We start from the raw sequence: 23093 nt of genomic DNA, 5'->3' as shown, positions 1-23093 counted from the left end.
CTTAGCAGGAGCAAAAATTGACAAGTAAGTGTTGCTTTAGCATGGCCAGAAATAGGCTTGCCATGACAACATAAACCTTCAGGGTTACATAAAATGGAACAAATTACTAAGATTCAAAGAAAACAAGGATGAGTAGGCCAGCCCTGATTTCTTATATCACTCTTTACGTAGATAGACTGGCTAGTTACAGTGAAGGGCTCTGTCTACAGAGGCTTTTCAGGTAATTGATTTTTGATGGTCCTCAACTATCTGAAGAGTCTCCAAGGATACAGAAGTTGTTCTAGCCCAATTTTATTGAATTCAGGAAGGTCAATACGATGAACAGTTTTTTCCCCTGCCCTCAAATGGAGGTAGTTTGTCTCAATTTTATAAAATACCTGAGGAAGGCTATTGATTTTCCTACATTGCTTCAGATTTGTTTTTAACTGATAAAAGAATTCAGTGTTGGCAAATATACGTAGGTATATTTTGTTTATTTGATTTGGAAGCAGTATTACATAAAAGGAAAATGATACTTTCTGTGTAGATGTATGCTTGCTCTCCTAAGGGAATATTTACGTTGCTTTTCAGTTCCATTAGTCACTGGATAAAATCATGATTTGTTCATGTTTGATGGAAAAGTAACATTAGTATGCAGATAGTCCTCAGCTTATGAATCTAATAGAACCTGGAATTTTCATCTTAAATCATGATAGTCATAAGTCGAGGCACCCATGAGACCAATCTGGTTTATGACTTTTTTTCCCCAGCAATCAAAGCAAACACTGTGCTTGTAAAGTGAAAGTCAGAAAGCAAACACCGCAGACAGAAAGCAAAAACTCCAGTCCTAAAATGAGTCAATTTATTCCTATAGGTGGTTTTTGGCTGGAAAATGCTAGAAACCGGCAAAAAATGTCATAAGTGCAACCAACCATAAAAGTGAGCCAGTTGCCAAGCATCTGAAATGTGATCTGACAATTATGTGTGTTTATGTGTGTGGGTAGTGTGTGCATGCTGCCATTAGAACTCAGAAACTGGGTTCTAAGTATCTTTTGGGTGAATCCGTCGTAACTTTGAAAGTCACTAAGCAAGGACTACTTGTAACAATAGCAATAGCACCTAGACTTATATACCGCTTTACAGTGCTTTACAGCCTTTTCTAAGTGGTTTACAGAGTCAGCATATTGCCCCCAACAACTGGCTGCTCATTTTACCCACCTCAGAAGGGTGGAAGGCTGAGTCAACCTTGAGCCTGGTGAGATTCGATCTGCCAAATTGCAGGCAGCTGAAATAGCATGCAGTACTGCACTCTAACCACTGCACCACTGTAGCTCTTCTAACCACTGAATTATACTCTACTTGTAACCACTGACTCTAACTTAAATATAAACAATGGTCAATGACTATATTAAAGTATGCATCATAATAATGCAGGGCACTGACCACAGCTTGTGCCTAAGAGCATGAATAAAGTCATCCCAATAGCGTCTGTCTTCTCTAAACTGTAGCTTGAAAATAATTCTGCTACTTTGTTTAAAGGGCCCAAAGCTTTCTGATATGGTGGGTGTGTTGATAGGTTGTAGAACATAATGTGAGTTTTCAGAATCATTGCTGGGTGCTTGTCAATTCATGGAAAGCTGTCAACAATGACAAAGCATGGATTTATCAGAATAATAAATGGGGGGAAAGTAAAACATCAGTTGAAAGAAATTGAGATTTCCCAAATCATTATTTATTCAACTGTATTGCTATTAGCCTAGCTATCCTACTAAACTTCACCTGGATCCAAAAGAAAATAATGCTAGGAAATGCTCTTTTATCCATTGTTCTACAAGTGAAAATGCCCTACTGAAAATTCATTCACAATTGCAAAATTTGTTCCAACATTGGAATATACCGTAATATTGGAATTATCTTTCTCCTTGTTTCTGACAGCGCATAAAGTCTAAATAGGAATCTCTGGAAGTACTTTACATTTTAAAAGGTTTATTAAGCTAATGGAAAAAGTTTTATGATTTGGTTTTCACTACTATGGTTGCTTTATTTCTCTTTATATTATTGAATATTTTTTCGAAATCCATCGTATCCTTATTTGACTTTCAGTAGTTGTGAAGGTAATTTAGGATTGACTTTCAGAAATTATCCAGAAGAGGGTCACTGGTCCCAAGGCAGCCAAAGAGAAGGCCTTTTGCACAGTTCAAGTGTACTATAATGTACTGTTGATTCTCTCAAAATACTTTTTGTTAGCCAATTGTCTCATAGGGTTTTCTTAGGAGAAGTTGTTGGTAAGTAACGGGTGTTAGCAGAATCATATCAATAGAGAGAGGTAATGATATTCCATTATATTTGTTTTAATGGCAAAGTTAATGCTTTTTAATACACATATTGTTTGATTTTTGTATTTTCAGGGAAGTTGAGATGTTTCCTATTATTGACAATTCTGAATAGAGTTAATGAGTGTCAGTGAGAATGAAGTTTTCTTGTATGACTGAAAAAAACAACAACACCAAATCGGCTCTAGAAACTTAAATTTTGCTGAATGCTGAAACAAGCTTAAAGGAAAAATTGCAATTTAAACATGCCACATTTTAGGTTTTGTGTGATGCTTCTTGTTTACTTCTTTTGATTTTTTAAAAAAGAATTTATTCTGATTTATAATAGTTTGCTGATTTAATAGTTGTAAGGTATCTTATACACATGCAGTATTGCCTTTGTCAAAGTTTTCTGCAGATTTAAAATGATATATGTTTATTATAATATTTAATTTCAACATCTTTGTTTTTATAAATTGTCTCTTTCCTTTATAGAGCCATCATCATCTCTGGAGGACCAAATTCTGTTTATGCAGAAGATGCTCCCTGGTTTGACCCTGCAATTTTTACAATAGGCAAACCAGTCCTTGGAATCTGCTATGGCATGCAGGTGCTACTTAACATTTCTACAAATATTTATGACTCTCTGGGGTTTTTGGTGCTTGTTTGCCTAACGCCAAATAACAATTCTAATTTGTACTTGTGCAATATATGAGAACATTATTTAGAAGTAGACCTAAAATGAGCTTTTTAAAAAAGAACGTGTCTTGTTCTCTGCTTGTCGCTAATAGCATAGTCCCTAATGCAATCTGTGCATGGAAGGTTTGCAGGCCAATCTGTTGTTCTTCGTGTGCAGAAGCCTGCTGGGAACTGATTCATGAGCTTTTTGAGGCCATCACTATGGAGAATAATAAAACAGGCATCAGTTTTGAAAATGGGATTGCTATGGTTTGGGCTTTCTAATAAATGAGTGGTATGTCATCGTAGCCTTGATATTATTTGTAGTATTTCAACACATTAATTAGCAATTATGATGATGGTTCAGTTTGCATACCCAAATGTTCTTGCAACTCTCTCTCTGATGTTTTCTCAGAGTAATCCTTCTTCTCTAGTATTATTTATAGAAAAATATAAAACGGACAAGATCCTGTAAATGAAACAAGTAATCCAATGACAGGTTCCAAAACGAGGGTGATTTGGAAATAAAATTTGTACTAGCTGGGATCAGTTAAACAGTTTTGGTCGACTGAAATAAAAACAAATAAAGGAGATAGTATTGTTTTACGAGAAGTTAACATTCCCATTCTAAGACATTACCAGCCATGAAGTACAAAGGATAAAATAAGTGTTTTTGATCATTTATTAGTTGAACACAAAGTGGTCATTTGCTAAGAGAGTTCTGTGTATGGGAAGATGAGTAGAGAAGACATAGCACAAGAAAACAATGGAAGCTGAGTTTTGAAAATACTATTTGATCAGTAGCGAGACAGGAAGAATATAGCCAGTCCTTGATGTACAGCCATAGTTGTGACCAGAGCTTCTGTCACTAAGTAATGCAATTAAATGAGACATGCCCGATTTTATGATCATTTTTGCCATGGTCATTTAAACGAATCACATAGTCATTAGGCAAATCCAGCTCTTCCCCCACGGAGACATTTCCACTCACTTTTGGGAGGGAAAAAAGTGCGTCTTATGGAGCGAAAAATACGGTAAACAGAGTCTGTTAAAAAGCACCTTAGAAATTTTGAAAATAGAGATAACATATAAGTGGATAAATAACAGGCAAAGTAATAATCAGAAATATTGTAATAGGCATAGAATGAAGGCATGAATAAGGATTTCAGAAAGTGAAAATCTATAGATTTTAGAAACGTTGGAAAAACTGTCAGTCTAAGTAGAACAGTAGGGCTACCACGTATTAAACACTAAGACACGCTTAAGAAAACTGAAGTTCAATATTTGTCAATGAAAAGAGAAAAAATGAAGTTTGTGTATAAGTTAGAACACATGTTGAACTTAAGGATTAGAACTGGAGATATTTATGTGGCTGAATGGAACAGTGCAAGAGTATTGAAATTCTCACAATGGAGGATTGAATCGTAAAACTGTCAGAATTAATGGAACTGAAAACCTTTTGTACACTTTTTGCTAAAAGAAGAAAAATAAATAAAATAAAGGATATGGATTTAATGATTGGAAAAGTTGAAAATTTAATATGGTGTTGAAGGGGTTACTGGAAGAGATAAGAGGGAGGGGAGATAATTTGTTTGCTATTATGTTAAAAGTTACAAGTCATTTTTCATAACTTTAGTTTTTCTTTTCTTGTACCTTTTTCTTTTGATTTTTTTTTTTTACTTTATATAAAATTCTCAATAAATCTAAAGTTAAAAGAAACAACGAATGTGTGAACATAAATATTCTGATCTGCAAAGTAGACGTAGTGAGAAAAAGTTAAGTGAAAAGAAAAATATTGTTTCAGTGAGACCAAAAAGAGAGGCCAAGAGAACCTGACATGGAAACATTAATTTATACATTATTAGCCCTGAACAATCTTGACTAGTTTTGAGGAAAACAGAAGGTGGCTTTCATAAATACCTAAGCATGTTTGTTCTGGGAAATGAAAACTATTCTGCAGTGGTGCAAAACTCCCACAAATCCTATCAACTCCAGGACTGAGTCTGAGCAAGCTTCTGGTAGGCTGCCTGCTGATTCTATTCATCTCAGCAAAATGAAATACCACTGCTTAAAATGTGTTGTAACAATACAGAAACAGTGGAGCGTAATAAATGCCATGTCAAAATAGAACTCCCTCAAATAGCAAGGTTTCATGCAAGATCAAACACAGTGTAGTGCGAAATAATAATAAAGCAAGCTTTTAAATTGCTGACTGCTTTTGTCATGTCTAAATGTGCAAGAAGAAATCTGTTTGTGGAGTCTGCAAGCCAAGATAAAAATACTAGCCTATAAGTAGCCCAAGTAGGACAGATAATCTACTACTATGGAAGGAATAATAATAGAGTTTTTTACATCTCTTTGAACACTAATAAAAAAAATGCACTGGTAATATCTTATATTGTGGTTGCTTTATAATAGACACAACTAAAAAGGTTGGCTCTTGAAACTTAGCATCACAATGCAATGAGCTCAGTGCAGACATGTATCTACATCCTTTTTATTGTGGGTCGGAAACCATTTTCAGCTATGTAGATTCATAAGCAATCTTAAAGTCCCACAAAGAAGCAAGGAAATAGTAAACCTCAGGTGAATTACAAGATTGCTATTTCATACAGAAAACATATGCTTTATATAGGAACTAAATATCTAATTGAAAAACTATGTTTCCTATAGGCAAAATATTCTTACTGAAGATGAATAATTGAATTTCTGCCTGCAATCTGAATTGAAAGAGATGTAATCTAGTGCTTAAAAATGACTGGATATATTCCTGTTTTTTACAGAATTAGGATCAAGATGATTTATGAAGTTAATTCTGGAAGACGTAGGAGCAAATATTTATTATTTAAATAGCTTTTGTACTGTACTGTTCAGAATTTACTTGCAAGTTACATGTTTGTAGGAAGGTGACAGCAGAGCATAACAATGGTGGAGGATGCCTGAGTTGGGTTTTCTTTCTCGTGTCTTTTGTATTTTGCAGCATTTAAAGAATTCGGAATTTTTAAGCTCAGAGGAGGACCAAGTAGCTTCTCTATCGCTGAAAAGCAGGGGTCCTCAATCCCTGGGCTTTGCACCAGTTCCAGACTGTGGTCTGTTGAGAACTGGTGGAATTATTAACATCGTATACAAAATACTTGCACTGATAAGCAATAAGCAGTTCTGATATCCTGAATAAGTTTTCTGATTCTTGATTAAAAACCAAAAAAAGCTAAGTAAAGGGAAAGAGTAGCCAATAGTAACTGAATGTTGTGATTTATTCCCAGACTGGTAACTTGTTTTTCTGTTTTTGACAGATGATGAATAAGGTGTTTGGTGGTACAGTACACAAAAAGGATGTCAGAGAAGATGGTGTCTTCAGTGTTACGTTAGATAACACTTGTTCATTATTCAGGTAAGAACTTTTGGTAATGAATTATGAAGCTGAAATTAAATTGAATATCTTATGAATTCCACAGACCTGTATTTAATGGTGAGTTTCAAACCTGGAAAATATTAATGTTCTCAAAAATTTGTTGATGTTTAATGTTCCCTCTTGATTATTTTAAGTTGATGTCTTTTAAAGATACTAGATTCTTTATTTCGTGTTCCTCTTTAGGGGACTTCAGAAGGAAGAAGTTGTGCTCCTTACCCATGGAGACAGCGTAGATAAAGTAGCAGATGGATTCAAAGTTGTTGCTCAATCTGGAAATGTTGTAGCAGGTATTTTCCACATTATCAGTTTTCAGTAGATTTTGATTATATTTCAGTGCTGGCTTGAATAGGATTTTGGTTTGTAAAATATATTTTCAGTGATTTGCATATAGTGCAATAAGTTGTGATTTTAAAACTTTAAAAATCCTAAAGGTGTAACTTTAATTTGTAGTGTATATAGATTTAATTTGTAGTTCATTTCCAAGAAAATGGTTCAACGTCTTGACAGATAAGATATAAACATTTTTTACAAAAATATGTCTCACTATGTCAGGAGGGAAAAAGAGAGATAGTAGATTCTTACTTTAATAATATTTTGACATCTTTTTTGCGTAGACCTGTTTTTATCTTATGAAGTTTTTTTTTAAAAATGTAAGCTTTCTTTTTCTTAGAGATAAAACTATGACTTTTGTTTTTAATAATACCCAAGCTATAGCAAATGAATCAAAAAAACTGTATGGAGCGCAGTTCCATCCTGAAGTTAGTCTAACGGTGAATGGAAAACTGATGCTGAAAAACTTTCTTTTCGATATTGCCGGATGCAGCGGTACTTTCACAGTTCAGAACAGAGAAATGGAATGCATTCGTGAAATTAAGGAGAAAGCAGGATCATCAAAAGTCCTGGTAAGGTTGGAAGTTTAATCCATAGTCATACCTGTTACCAATGGTATCCGATTATCAGTTTCAGTTTTCATATTTTTGTATTTTTATGGCTTTTTTGTTTGCTGTACAATAACTTCATTTTATGGAATGAAATGGGAAAGAGGAATTTTACACACACACACACACACACACACACACACACATACAAAATAAATAAATAAATAAATAAATCCTGTTAAACTCAAATAGCACACAGCCATCCTTCTGTGTTTACCATAGAAATAGAGAAGTCCTAGCTAGGGTTAAATTACAGAAATGAAGCTAGATGCTACAAATGTCCGATCCTATAATAGAAATAGTGAAAACTGAAAAAGCAAATATAATGCTATGCTATTAAATGTATTTATTGCAGCCTTTTCACTCTGTGTTTCCTTGTATATATTAGTTTTCAACTTGCACAGACCATGGTTAGGAATTCTGGGATCCGTAGTTTAACACTTCTAAAAGTTACTGGATGGGGAAAGCGGATTTAATTATTTCTGTTTTAATTTAACCCATTCAGGTTTTACTCAGTGGAGGCGTAGATTCTACAGTGTGCACAGCTTTACTGAACCGTGCTTTAAATCAAGACCAGGTGATAGCAGTGCACATAGATAATGGATTCATGCGCAAGAGAGAAAGTCAATCAGTGGAGGAGGCACTAAAAAAATTGGGAATTCAAGTCAAAGGTATTCCCCTCTTTCCAGTATATCTGTTGAGTTTTAGAATATTTAGCTTCTGCTTTTTAAAAATTTAAGTGATGGATAGATCACCTCATTTTTTAAATATTTATTTTGTTTTGGAAAATAAGAATTATTCACAATTTAAGACTTTTCTTGGAAAATATATTCTCAAACAATTTATATATTGGGTAGATAATCTTATCATCATCATGCAAGTTACCACGGAATCTTTTGGTAGATATCTCAGCATTTTTATATTGCTTTTCTTGTTATAATCATAAGAATGTGGCCTTCTATCCGATCAGTACTCAAGGCAGCCAGCAATAAAGAATAAAACATAAATGCTATTAAATTTTAGTGGTTAAAATCACGCTCAATAATGTAAAGTTAAAAACTCCTGGCTAAAGAGGAAGATCTTTACTGCTTTCCTGAAGGAACTTATGTTGTACCTTGGAAACTATATGGAGAAGCTACAGCTTATTTTTCCTTTCTATGACATTTTTTGAATACTTCAAAAGTTGGAGCTCCAATTTTTTAATCTTTCCCTGTTCTCATCACTCATCTGCCAGCCTTTTCGATGGAATCATTGGCTTAATACTTCCTTCAGTGTTCCAGAGTAGGACCTTTTGAGTGACAGGGAAAGGCTCCAGCAAAAATAGTACCAACAAGAACCACTCAGCTGCCAACTACTGATATCCTTGGTTGTCTCCCTACCTACCATGACTGTACTCAAGGCAGGTGTCTGAGTTAATTTAGTAAAAATCTTCGGTTACTTTGTTCTTTTGCACAACACAAACTTGGAAACTTTGGAATTCACTATCATAAGGTGTGGTGCAGTTTGGCAGGCTTCAAAAAAGGATTGGACTAATTCATGGAGCTCATGGGGATCAGTGGCTATTAGCCTTGGTGGCAGAGTGACTTCCTTTGAAGGGCTTCTGTTGAGAGGCTAATAGGCTCCCTTGTGCAATTGGTTCGCCACTGTGAGAACAGATGCTGGTGTGGATGAGCCACAGATCCAAACAAGCAGGATACTGCTTATGTTCTTATGTTATGCATTAAGAAATTGAAATATCTTGGTGCTGCCTAAGGAAACTAGGTGATTTGTTACATTGTGATGGAACAAAGGGTTTGGTTTAGTTTTTTGTTGCATTAGTTGAAATATCTGGCTGAGTAAATAAAAAATGTTTTATCCTGGTGACAAGGTTGTAATTTAATACAGCTTGGTGTGTGTGTGTGTGAGGGGGGGAGGGAGAGAGAGAGAGTGAGAGAAAGGGAGAGAGAAAGGGGAGAGGGGGGAGAGGCAGAAAGAGAGACCTCAAATTAATGTTCCAGTGCTGAATCCTTGAAATGGGAAAAATGTTATAATATTTGTTTTCAAAATATTTTAGCAATGTTACTAACAACAACATCCTGCATGTTATATACGTAGTGGTAAATGCAGCTCATTGGTTCTACAATGGTACAACAACTTTACCCATTTCTGAAGAAGACAGAACTCCTCGAAAAAGGATCAGTAAAACACTGAATATGACTACAAGTCCTGAGGAGAAACGCAAGATTATTGGTGACACTTTTGTGAAGGTACTTAGCGCGTATAGACCCATTGGTATTATCTGTCTCTGGTTTTCAGAAATCTCAAGTGAATCGTTTCTTCAGTTTTTGTGGCAATTTATACGAATTTGCTGTTAGGAATATATACAGTACTTGTATCAGCCAGTATATCTGTCACAAATATTTTTGGAAACTAACCCAAATTACTAAATATCCTTGCTGTGATGGAATTCTTGTAAGGATCGAATTACTAATTCAGGGGTGTCCAAACTTGGGAACTTTAAGACTTGTGGACTTCAACTCCCAGAATTCCCCAGCCAGCTATGCTGGCTGGGGAATTCTGGGAGTTGAAGTCCACAAGTCTTAAAGTTCCCAAGTTTGGACACCCCTGTACTAATTCATAATACCTCATTTGCATGCACTATGTTATTATACATAAATCATAGGGTAAAGCAAATACAAATGTCATGATAAAACTGTGCTATAGTTTAGCTGCCCTTTCTCACTATTTTGGTGATTACCATCTGCCCTAACAGTAGTAGGACTTATCTTGCCATAATTCAGGCATATTCGAATAATCCAAACCCCATTTTTCCCTGCAGGCTTGCACACTTTTTTTTCGCAATAAGCTTTTAATAATAGTGAAACAAAACTGACTTTTAAGGAAAGCCACAGTTTTGACCAGTAGGGGGCACCTATCATTCATTTTATTTCATGTACACTGAAAATAACCATGTTATAATTCAGTTAGCCATGCTAATCATTTTTGCTTTGAGCTTCTTTGAAATTGTCTACAATTCATGTTTCATAACTTGCTGTGAAAGTATTAAGGTTTCTCTTGCAGCCAGAACAAATGGTCATGATGCAGCTATTTCCAGCCCAGTTTAAAATATTAAACAGTTTTGTATAATAAAAACATCATAAAAGTGTAACAGAAGCATAATGAACAAAGTACTAAGCTAAAATGCATTATATGCTTATATACAAAAGTGTATTCACAAAGAAATGTTGTAATAAAACATTATGAATACAAAAAAATGAACATAAGTATATTCCCAGTCAGTTGCACTATTTTCTCCCAATACTATGGAGTTCCTAACTTTGGTAATATTTCTTATGCGGACTGTGGACTATGAAAGAGCAGATTGTTGTAGTAATTAGAATTTGATTTGCTGCTAAATGCGATGGAATGTCAGTTTGCACAGAGAAGGGAAAGGGGAATACCATGCCATTAGTTAGAAAAAACATTTGAGTCTTAGGAAAGTGGAAAGTATGAGAAAGAAACTCAAAACAACTCCACCTTGATTGTGTTACATATAAAATGTAAGTAGAAAGGGGCTTTGAGAAGCTTTAAAGTTTATATTGTATTACATTAACTGTGTTAAGGAACATTCCCAAATCTCTAGTGGCTCTTATTTCCTGAGCTTCTTCACCACAAAGGACTAACAGTGACAAAACTGCATATGAATTAAAGTGTGCAATGCTTTAGACCAGTGTTTCTCAAACTTGGCGACTTTAAGTCCTGTGGACTTCAACTCCCAGAATCCCCCAGCCAGCATAGCTGGCTGGGGAATTCTGGGAGTTGAAGTCCACAGGACTTAAAGTCGCCCAGTTTGAGAAACACTGCTTTAGACTTTAGATTATGTTAGTTGTTCGCTCCAGGCATCAATTTATTAGGCTACAAAAGACACATTTCATGTTTGGAGTTACTGACAAGTCCTTTGTGTGTACCCCCAAGATTTCCAACACCACTTTTTGCCTATGTATCCAAAACACTGCCCGGTACTAATATGGCTATCACTTAATATACAGGTAGTCTCCCTCAATGTCCACTCATTGAGCAACTGCTTAAATTAACAACGTTGCTGAACAAGGAGTATTTACCACGGGTCCTCATAATTGTGGCCATTGCAGCATCCCTATGGCCCCATGACTATAATATCAGCTTGCAGTAACATTGTTGCAGCATCCTGCAGTCATATGATCGTCATTTGTAACCTTCACAGCAGGTTTCCAACAGACAAAGTCAATGGAGAAGCTGGCAGGAGATTGCAAATAGCAATCGTGATTCTGGACACAGCAGTTGGGAGAGGACCGAGATGTCACACCTCATGACTGTGCTGCTTAGCAATGGAATTCCTGTCTCAAATGTCCTCAGTCAGGGAAAACTATATTGGCATAGTTGCCATTCCTGAGAATTTGCAGTTTATAACTTGCTTGTAAAGTATCATCTAAGATCTTTTGCTTTCTCAATTCCATGTCTAGATTGCTAATGAAGTTATTGGAGAACTGAATCTGAAACCAGAAGAGGTCTTCCTTGCCCAAGGAACATTGAGGCCTGATCTCATTGAAAGTGCTTCAGTTATTGCTAGTGGCAAAGCAGAAGTCATCAAGACCCACCACAATGACACAGAACTTATTAGAAAGTTACGGGAAGAGGTAAATAGAACATCACATCTGACTTCACATTTTTGGAGAAATAGCTTGACACTGGTAAACTCTGGTCAGTTTTTTTTCCTAATTGCTCATCTAGTAGTATTGAGGGTTTAAGGTTTTGCTAATTAAATGGTTGGTTTTTTTTTGCCATTTAATAGTACTTTCACATAGGGAGAATTAAACTGCAGTCCAAAATATTTGTATACTGTACAGCCCACGGAAAATGAGACAGCCTACTGTTTTAATAAAAACACAAGCAATTTTAGATTCAATCTTACAAATAGATTAAAATTTATTTTCTGCTTAAAATATATTGTGCTAGTTCTATTGAATGTGACTCTAACTACACTAAATGCATAGAGGTATATTGTTAGAACAGTAAATAGTTTTTTTAATCACTTCACTATTTTTGCTTCTTCTGATATTTCATTGGGATTGTAGGTGCAAGATTGAAATGATAATCTTAATAATAATACATTACAATTTTTTTTATTGAGTATATGCTATTTAAAAATGAGTTTTCTAATGTAAATCATGCTGTTTTCCCTTTCAGGGAAAAGTAATAGAACCACTGAAAGATTTCCATAAAGATGAAGTAAGAGTGCTTGGGAGAGAGCTTGGTTTGCCTGAAGAGCTAGTTTCAAGACATCCATTCCCAGGTATAAAATTAATTGCATTTAAAGTACTTAGAATAATAGAACCTCTAATTATAAGAAGTTCCAAAGGGTCATATAGGTTCAAGTGGGAATTGAAACCCATCTCTGTCTCTCTATTTTAAAAAAAAATTTTTTTCTTAAGCATCCACTGCATTAGCAACATTTTACAATTTATTTAGGTTTTTTTTTATAAGTCTCTGTTTCTCTTTCCTCTCCTAATTCCAGCTAAACTTATAAGTGTAAAAAGAAAGGTAAGCAGAACTACATGGCGGAAAATGGTTGGGAGGATGTGGGTGGGATGGGACAAAATAACAGGACCAGAAAACTGCAAGATAGGAGAGTAAGGGAGAAGTAGTATTTGAAATAGGAAAGAAAGCTCTCCTCGTGTCTCATTTTAGTGGGTGTCCTTAACAGTATTTCTGTCTGCATTTCAGACATGATAGGCATGTTCATAGATTTGCAAACCCTTTGCTGAATTGTTTCTGAGAATGATGGTTACTCTTAGTTGCTGTCACATTATATTTCTGAAACATCTTTGGTACAGATGATGTTAAGAGTATTCCATTTTTGCCTTTTAGGTCCTGGTCTTGCCATTAGAGTAATATGTGCTGAAGAACCATACGTTTGCAAAGATTTCCCTGAAACTAATAACATTTTGAAAATCATAGCAGACTTTTCTGCAAGTGTTAAAAAGGTAATACTAGTTACTAATACAAAATAACAAAATAATATTAGATATAAATTCTTTTCTTTCTTTTTATTTTTTTCATTATGCTTAGGTTTGTGCTAGAATTTGATTAAATCTTAGAAGCAACATCTCAAATAATTTAAGGCCTGATTTGAAATATTTTTCAGGCCATTTTCTTCTATCCCTTCTGGTATTTCCTCACTTTTTGCCCCATGTTTTTATTTTTCTTTCTTATAGTTTTTGACCTAGTTACGTTGCATTGGCTATCACTTTTTCTATTTAGTCATCACTACTTAAGTCAAAAAATACATAAAGACAATACCCATAACTGCATATGATTCCTAGAATCTATAAGTATACTCTCACATCTTTCTAAATGTTGATGTTGAATTACATTTTTAATGTCTATATTGATGAATATGCTAAACTAGCATAGCAATCCAAATTTCAACTTTCCGCAACTGGCAGAAAGGCATACTGCTATATTTATTTATTTATTAAATTTATTTGCTGCCCAGCTTGTAATGAAACGACTCTGGGTGGCTTACAGTGCATGTATACAATACATTAATCGTTTAAAGGATTTTGATAGAACTTTAAAAAGTCTTTAAGAATTTCATGGAGCAGGGTCCAAAGACCCAATTAGAAATCAATTACTTGACAAATATGCTATATACATAGGAACTCATGGTAACTATATCTAATTGTTTCAAACTAAATCATAGCTATTAGTACGCACATCAAAGGCCTGAAACAGCTTTTACATTACATGTTAGCATTTGTTCCTATTTTCAAAATAGCTCCCAGAATGATTCTTTTATTTAAGAATATTAAAATCAATCCCTTAATCCTCCTTTATACTATGATCCTTCATAACTTTTAAGTTCAACTGTTGTGTTTGCTAGAGATGCATAGCCAACTAACCTTTTATAATACTTAGAATTAACTGCTTTGTTGTCTAGCCTCACACTCTGCTGCAGAGGGTCAAAGCATGTACACCTGAAGAAGACCAGGAGAAATTGATGGAGATCACAAGTCTGCATTCATTAAATGCCTTTTTGCTGCCAATCAAAACAGTGGGAGTCCAGGTTGGTGAAGCTGGGTCTGTGGCAAAAATATATAAAAATAGGAAAAACAACACATGCTGCAGGGGTTTTTTTTTTAATTCAGTTCTAAATCAAATCTCATCAGGAAGGAGAAAAAAGTTGAAGAGTAAAATGAAAGAAAAACTATTAAGCATAGTTTTAAAAAAAGAGTACAAAGTGTTTAAAAGGTTGCTTTGCAAAATCTGGAAATAGTGGATGTATGACATACAGTAGGATTATCAAGCTGTTATAAATGTTGTCTGCCAGCCATCCATTCATGTCAGGCATTGGTAGAAGAAATAAATATCCTGAGTCATATGCAGAGTCATATAGATCAGTTGTTCTCTCTGCTGCAGATAGAAACATTTTTTCTGTTTTGCGAGAGAGATACGGAACTTGGCAGAATTCCGCCAAGTTCTGTATCTGTGGACCAAGGCATGGGAATACCATTGATCTTCATAGCCTCTGTTTGAAAGGAAAGATCAAATAATTGCAATCCTATGAAACTCCCCTTCCAGGAAATCTGGATAGCCTCAACCCTATTGGTCTTTTGTAAGGCTCTGAGCAACTGACTTTTTCTCCAGATTTTCAGATTAGGAGGTTAGGTGCGGTCTGCTCCTGTTTATGTGCTTTTGGTGTGTGTGTATAGTGATTGGGACTTACTGTTTTAACATTGGATACCAGAGGTGGTATTCAGGTTCTGACCAGTTCTGGACTCCCGAGACCCAGCTGATCGGAAGGAAATGGGGATTTTGCAATAACCTTCCTCTGGAGTGGGGAGGGAATGGAGATTTTACAGTATCCTGCCATGCCCACAGAACCGGTAGTAAAATAAAATTGAATCCCACCACTGTTGGATACCATAGATTTCCCATTGCGATTTTTGTTTTAAGTTGTATGTGCTTTTCAGAATCACTTTTGTGAGATTTCTCTTCACAATTTGGTATGTAGAAATAAATGAAACGTTTAGCCAGGGATTCGTACTAGGCCTTTTTATTTTTTTATTTCTATGTTGTGCTGTCTTGTTTTTTTTAAGTTAAACATTGTTTTGAATTTCAACTTTCGTCAATCCTCCAGGCTATGTCCATGAAGTTATATTTTTGTAGAGTCCTGCCATTTGTAATATTCATTTTGAAATATATTGTTTATCTCCCTGGAGATTGTGGAAGAGAACGATCACCACTGTATAATCTTATGGTCTATTTAGAGCATTCTATTTTTTAAAAAAAAATTATTTGTAAGATGTACCCATTGTGCAATACACAAATCTTCTTAACTATCCTCCATTAAGACTTAAGGAGCCCAGATTTTTCCCACCTCCTGCCTTCCATATGTGTGAAACTTCTAACTTCAGACTTTCTAGCCAACATGACAGAATTACAGAAATTATCCCATCTAGTGTAATACATTGCTTTTCTTACTGCAGCTGAAAGTAATGCATTTGTCTCTACAAGCAAGGAATATTTTTGCAGCTTAGGACAACATCTTACAGTTATTACTTTAATTGTCAAGAACCATGCCCCATAGGGCTGTGGCACTAAGATGTTCCCTAAGAAGGGGTAATTAGAATTTTTGACCTGCTTTTTCCTCTTTTTTCCAGGTTTGAGGGCTTTTAAAATGTGTTTTGTAGGTGCATTAATTCTATTAGAGGCTTCACACTTGAAATCAATTAAATAATTTTGTACTGAAAATCAAGAAATGATGTACCATTGTTCAAGTGTTTGCCTTCACATTTCAAGAGTGTGAACTTGGCTGTAAAAAGTGGCTGAGCTGCATATCCAACAGGTAACTACCATATCTACTCGCAGATAAGCTGAGATTTTAAGGTACCAAAATGCACCCCCAAAATTGGGCTTGACTTATGTGGGGATGGGCTTATCCACGAGTATGTAAGGTAATGCTTTTTTTAAAGGACCTATGTATCCTATATATAGTCACGTATAGACCCATCTCCAGATAAGCCAACTCTTGAAATTTTAATCAAACTACTGTAAGAAATGTGCACAACCCATGGATAAGTTAATTGTGTACATTAAAAAATAGATTTTGAGGGCTGTCTTGATTATAGGTGGTGCATTTTTCATGGTATTCTGGATAAAAATTCAAGAGTCAGTTTATCTAGGGATAGGCTTACGTGAGAGTGTCTACAGCATTATCCAAGCACTTATTTGGCTTGAGTTATTGATTCCAGTAAATATTGTTTTAAATGCTAAAATGTTGTGTTCTTGTGTTACTACTTCATAGGGCGATGGTCGTTCTTATAGCTATGTATGTGGAATCTCCAGTAAAGGTGCTCCACCTTGGGAGTCCCTTATGTTCCTAGCCAGACTCATACCACGGATGTGTCACAACATAAATCGGTAATATGCCCATCAATACATAGACCTTTATTACTTTGTTATTTAGCTGCTGGTTAATAATTCACTATGTGTCACTAGAGAAAAAATTACGTGTAAGAAGCAGAAGAAAACACTAGAAAAATACTTTACTTTTCCTATATGTCTTTTAAAATACTCCTAACAGGAAGAGTTGAAAGCCTAGCTCCTGATTTATAACATAATTCCATGACTCAATCCATAGATTTTTTTGTGCTAATTTGACAAGGGAATTATCCAGTCTTGTTGATGCTTTATTGCCTTATTGTAGTTTTATGTTTCATAGGTATAGGTCATGTAATTGTTAGTAATAGAGGTGTGTTCTTTTTATATTTTACAATATAAATGTATCCCTTCTGGAATGCAAAAAACTGAGCAAGATTAATCCTGTGAATTGGCGGCATGGTTGTTTTTTTAGCAGAAGCTTTAAAGTGAGACAAGAAAGAAGCATAAATTACTTCCTTTCTGAAACCAAGTCTGTATTTTCAAAATGAGATACAAAAATACTGTACATGGACTTCTATTGAAAATATATCTCTTTGATTTACTGGAGCTTTGCATGATTAATGGTTTGGAACTACATGCAATCTTAATCAAAGATATCATAACTTTTAGATTCATTGTTTAAATAAATATATATTTAGCCAATTCTGTGCATTATTGATTAATATAGGGATAGGCAACATAATGTCATCAGGTATCCTCATTTCCCTAGACACTTTATTAAGCACATTGCTGCTCAGGTTCCCTGTTCCTTGTGACTTTTAAAAAGTATTTTAATTTAAAATGTGTTCAAGCACTCACTGGCTGTCTGTCTGTCTATCAATCTGGCATGCTTTAGAGTAAATCACCAACTTCTGGCCATCAGATTTATTTGCAAGTGTCATTGGTCCAGAAGGCACGGTGGCTTAGAAGCTAGGTTTGTTGACCTGAGGGTCAGCAGTTTGAGATCCAAGCACCACGTGACTGGGTGACATCCCGTTCTTGCCCCAGCTCCTTCCACTCTCCAAATCATGCAAATGCAGGTAGATAAATAGGCACCATATTGGTGGGAAGGTAATAGCATTTTCTGTGCCTTGGTGTATAGTCATACTGGCCACATGACCACGGAAGCATCTTCGGACAGTGCTGTCTCTCCCTTGGCTAAGAAATGAAGATGAGCACTAGCCCGGGACACGACTGGACAAGGGAAACCTTTGCCTTTTTAAAAATAACTTTGGCACACGAAGATTCACAAATCTGTGAACCGGCAGATTTCCCATAGCATTTTGAGATTATATCTCACACATACTGAGAAACATCCAAAGATAACTCCCACCCCAAAAGGTTGCCTACCTCCAGCAAACACAGAGAGCACATCGTCTAATAGATTTTCTCTCCCTCTCCTTAGGGTTGTCTATGTGTTTGGGCCACCAGTCAAAGAACCTCCCACTGATGTTACTCCCACTTTCTTGACAACAGGAGTTCTCAGCACATTGCGGCAGGCTGATTTCGAGGCTCATAATATTCTCAGGGAATCTGGTTAGTGTGATAGTTTTCTTTTGTGTGGTGCTTTGCATTTGCAACATCTGGGCCAGCAAATATTTTATGAAAGTTTAGTAGAATAGAGAGTCTAACTCCTTTATTTTTGTGAAGTGCTGTGAGTATTGAAACAGACAATTATAAAGACGTTGTTATTTGTTTTGCAGGATCTCTGTGCAAAAATAAAAATAGATATTCCGTTAGTCCTCCCTTAATTTTGTTTTCCATTATCTCTGCATAATAGTATGTTTTTTCTATAAGCCAATATGAATGCAATATTTATTGAATCAAGCCCAACTCTTGGCAATTTCCTAGACAGATCAATGCGAGTGTTCACAGGAAGAATTCTTGTCATTATCTTTTAGGCATTTCATTGCATGTCATTTCCCAATTCTAGCCTACAAATCTGGGATTTTCTGGTGGGTTCAGGTCCAAATATCAATTTGTTCCAGATCAGTCCAGATCAGCTAAGTGCTGCCTTCTAACCAATACATACTTTCTTGATTTTTGTTCCTTTGTTCAAGGTTATTCTGGAAAAATCAGCCAGATGCCAATCATCTTAACACCATTGCATTTTGATCGAGATCCCCTGCAGAAACAGCCATCCTGTCAAAGATCAGTGGTTATTCGAACTTTCATTACAAGTGATTTCATGACTGGTATTGCAGCGACTCCTGGCAATGAGATACCAGAAGAGGTAAATGCTACTTGGGAAATTAAAGTTGCCTTTGATTTCTTTGTTAGAGTAGAAAGTAACTTATTCCTTTGTTTTTAAATGTATACCAATACTTACTTACTTATTAGTCATACAACTCAAACAATCACAAAACAAATAAATTAAAACACAATACAAAAAGAAATTAAATACAAATAGCAGCCAAGATATATTCCAATACGTCAGTGTCACCATAACCTGAAAATGGGACCTTCACACATTAGGGTCCCATGGCCTAGTCATATACCCAGGTCTTCAAGGCTTTCCAAATGACTATCAGGATCTGGTCCATCCTAATCTCTGGAGGGTGAATGTTCAGGCCCTATGACAGAGTAAGCATGTCTCCTAGTCTCCTCTAGCTGACATTCCTTGGCTGATGCGACCCGGAGTGTGCCCATCCTACTGGACCAAATTAGAAGGGTAGAAACAAGTGATAGAAGACTGTCGCTCAGGTTGGTTCCAAACCATGAAGGACTTTAAAGGTGTCAACCAGCACCTTGAACTTGAAAAACACTGGTAACCAGTGCAGCCCTGAAGCAGTGTTGTTATCTGTGCTGAGTAGCCGACACCTTTTACAACTCATGCAGCGGTATACTATACCAAGCTGAAGCTTCCAAATGCTCTTCAAAGGCAGCCCCATTGCAGAATTCCAAATGGAAGGTTCTGAGAGCATGAATTACAGTTAGCAGAGCCTCCTGGTCCTGGCATCAAAGGTGTGCAAAGGCTCTTTTAGCCACGGCTACCAACTGCAAAGAATGAAACACAAATCTCACAGGAAGAAAAGACCAAAGTTAGATGCCCGTTTTTCCTCTGCAAATCATTTCCCATTTTGCAGATCAATACATTATAAAAGAAAAAAAACATGGACATCTTGGCTCCTTCCATTCTGTTCTGGAAGATGAGGCAGAACATTTGAATTAATTGACTCCATACTAATCGGCCATCCTATTTGGTCTCCCTCTTCTCTCTCATACCCCTTCTTCCAATTGGGGGACATGCTGTCATTTATGTCCTTTGACGTCTCTTTCTTGCTGGCTATTGAAACATAGGTTGTGTTGAAGATGGTGACTGAGATTAAGAAGATTCCTGGCATCTCCCGGGTGATGTATGACTTGACTTCGAAACCCCCAGGAACGACTGAATGGGAGTAATTATTTCCCTCCCCTTTGAAAGTATTGTATGCAGTTTTAAATTATATCAGAAACCATTCCCAGTGTTGACATGCAGTACTGTGAAAAGAGTGACTGGAGCGGCTGCTACATCTTATGTGATTACTGTTTTCTCTCCTGGAACATAATCTGCAAATTAAGAGCGCTGATGAGGGTGGGGGAAGTCAGCTCAACGGGGCTGAGGACATGTACGGGTAAATAATTTACGGCAGCATTGCCTACGTGCAGACAGAATCATATTGCTTTGCCTTTTTTTGTCTTACAGCCTGTTTTTTGTGTATTTACTGTTAAATGTCATTTCAATGTCTCTTTTCTTTTTTTGTATACTGTGTAAAAAGAGACGATTTATTTACATTCACCGACCCCATTGTTAGAGCTATTAATAATGTAAAATGAAAAAAAAGTGACCAACTGCTTTTGAAACAGATTTATTATAAATAAATATTTTGCCAAATGGAGTAGTGAGTATTGTTGAATTGTAGATTAACGTATATTTATTTTCTGTAAATTGTAGTACCTGTTCCATATCATTTGGCATTTTAAAGTCATGGCAATAAGTGTTGATGTATTCAAGAAATATATCCAAATAAGAACTATATTCTACCCCACCCCACCATCCCTATTCCCCACTTTTTAATATTTTCAAAACAAATCACTTTTTAAGGATGTTAAATCATATGTCTTCCCACACTATGTAGTTACTATCAATATTTAATTAAATCAGCTAATCGGCTACAAGAGAAACAAACATGAATTATCTATAAAAATTGAAAACTCACTGCTTGGGGAAAAGCAAAGTAACAATTGTCACAGCAGCCATCAAAATTGCTGGGTTATGCTCTTGTTTTCTTTTTTACACTTTTATTTTAGTCAAATCTTTTGGCTTTCTGTTTTATGTGAGACTTCCTAATAAAAGCAAGGGAATGCTGCATTTCAAAAACTTTTACCAAGCTGTGTTTAAATATTAGCTTGATTTCTATATGATTTGTATTTAGAACCATCTTGGTAAACTTAAGAATGAATGAGTTATTTTATTAATACCATTCAATGAATAGGTTACCACTAAGTTAAAAAGGTGAATATGGTTTACATCCAATGTATTGAACCTGAATCAAAATAAAACTGTTTCTTTAGTATTTTGTTTGGGAAACTAGAATGGAGGAAATATCAGGTTACTATGACTTGACTCTTCTACACGTCGTGCCATAGCTTTTGTGACTCATTCTGGATACATCCCAGTGCATTGCAAATCAGTACAAACTATGAGATTTTGCCTAAAACAATGCAGAAGAAGAAAGTAATATTGAAAGAATGATGCTGGCCACACACTCACAATGACCTATTGATTTATTCCATTGGATTAAATTGCAGGCTTCCCTTGCTGTACCAGCTAGTTTGCTGTGCCACATAATTATTTACAATTTCTTCAGGATTGTTCTCATGGGGATCTTATAGTGACAGTACCAAGAGTAGCAGTAGTGTTCATAATGTCCAATCTCTGTATCCAAATTACTCTCTAGGAAAAGTTCTGAGTAAATGTCATATCTGTAGCATCTTTTCAGTAGTAACAACTGCATTCCCTGTCTTGGGTGCGGAATAGAAATTCAGAAATGATTGAGGGAATGCTTCCTAGTCATTCAAGTTCAAGGGATGTTTTCAGATCTGTTTGTGTGTCTTTATATTTGGGGCTTGGGCAGCAACATTTTGGCTGTTTTCAATGTTTGTTTTAAGCTGGCTTAAAATTCAGACTTATCATAATTAAGGTATAGCCTGAGAAAAAGAAGCTTAGTTACAGTCAGATGAGTCAGAGTTTTACCTTAAATAATGAAGTTTGCAGTTGGAGTTAAAATGTTTTTGTTTTCGTATTCATTTACTATAGATATGCACATGTTGTAAAATTCTATGGGTTTTAGATTAGTACATTTATTAAGTTTTGTTCTGTTCAGATAACCGTGGATTTATTTTTAAGCTCGATACATGAATAAAATGGAGTTTGGAAACATTTATAAGGAATATTATACTAGAGACAAAAATAAACACATATAAAGGTGTATAAGTAAATTGTTTAAATGAAGACATCCGTGTTGTACAGAAAAGGGACTTTCTGTGCGTGACTAGTAGAATACAGAAAATTATCTCTTTCTCTTAAAACCCATACTAGGATTCAGTTTATGCTGGCAATCGAATGTGGAGTACACTTAAATGGCCAGGCTTCCAATTCTTGAATGTATTTCATATTGATTCCTGTAATCAAAACCAGCTGCAGAAAACAGGCTTGTGGTCCAGGAGGGAATGTGTAACCTGTAGCTTATGAATGCAGATGCCCTTGCTAGATCTGTTTGCCCTCTGGTCTTCAGTAAGATATGTCAACTGTTTTCAAAGGCAATTGTGTAGGGAATTATTCCTAAAACTCTCAGTTAAAAAAAATCTGTAAATGATAAAAGTACTGTCAGCCTTAATTTTTATCCTCAAATAAAAGTGAACCCGTTTGGATATTTCTGTGATTTATTTTCTGTCATCATTCTTTATGATGCATTCTTTTTTCCTTGTGTTCTTTTCGTTCTAAATAAGATTTTGGACCCTGGTAGAAGTTGAAAGTTGTGGTTTGACCTATTTGAAAAGGAGGGCTCATCTGAATAAGGTACTAATGGGTGGAAATATTAGTCTAGCTTGCAAAGCTCTCCTGTTCAACCCATGGGTGTCTGAACTGGGTGCAGTCTTCTCAAAAGGTATGTTCTTTCATGACTCGTTCCCTTGAGAAGGTGATGCAAAATGGGGATACTGGTAAGATCAGTATAGTCAAAGGGGATGAAGAGTAAAGTTTTTGAACGTTGAAATGCTGGAATATCTTAAGCAAAGGCCAAATATCGTATCAATGTGTGATGTGATTTAGTAAGGACTGTCAACTCTGTT

General features: G+C 35.7%; 1 protein-coding gene across 1 annotated transcript in view; it reads left to right on the top strand.

Annotated features, from left to right (window-relative positions):
• GMPS (guanine monophosphate synthase) overlaps positions 1–22675 on the top strand; it is a 40314-nt gene extending 17639 nt beyond the window's left edge. Inside the window, exons 3-16 of the mRNA XM_081955303.1 lie at positions 2787–2901; positions 6263–6360; positions 6565–6668; positions 7090–7283; positions 7825–7990; positions 9414–9565; positions 11801–11974; positions 12525–12630; positions 13206–13321; positions 14278–14403; positions 16645–16760; positions 18166–18296; positions 18821–18993; positions 20061–22675. Coding sequence (XP_081811429.1) covers positions 2787–2901; positions 6263–6360; positions 6565–6668; positions 7090–7283; positions 7825–7990; positions 9414–9565; positions 11801–11974; positions 12525–12630; positions 13206–13321; positions 14278–14403; positions 16645–16760; positions 18166–18296; positions 18821–18993; positions 20061–20162 — 1873 coding nt within the window. The 3' untranslated portion in view covers positions 20163–22675. The remainder of the gene's footprint in view (positions 1–2786; positions 2902–6262; positions 6361–6564; positions 6669–7089; positions 7284–7824; positions 7991–9413; positions 9566–11800; positions 11975–12524; positions 12631–13205; positions 13322–14277; positions 14404–16644; positions 16761–18165; positions 18297–18820; positions 18994–20060) is intronic.
• The last annotated feature ends 418 nt before the right edge of the window (positions 22676–23093 follow it).

This window comes from Natrix helvetica (assembly GCF_964273705.1).
Source record: "Natrix helvetica genome assembly, chromosome: 5".
In the NCBI taxonomy this organism is placed as follows: domain Eukaryota; kingdom Metazoa; phylum Chordata; class Lepidosauria; order Squamata; family Natricidae; genus Natrix; species Natrix helvetica.
Note: the sequence above shows the minus strand (reverse complement) of the source record. Positions and strands in the feature narration are given on the sequence as shown.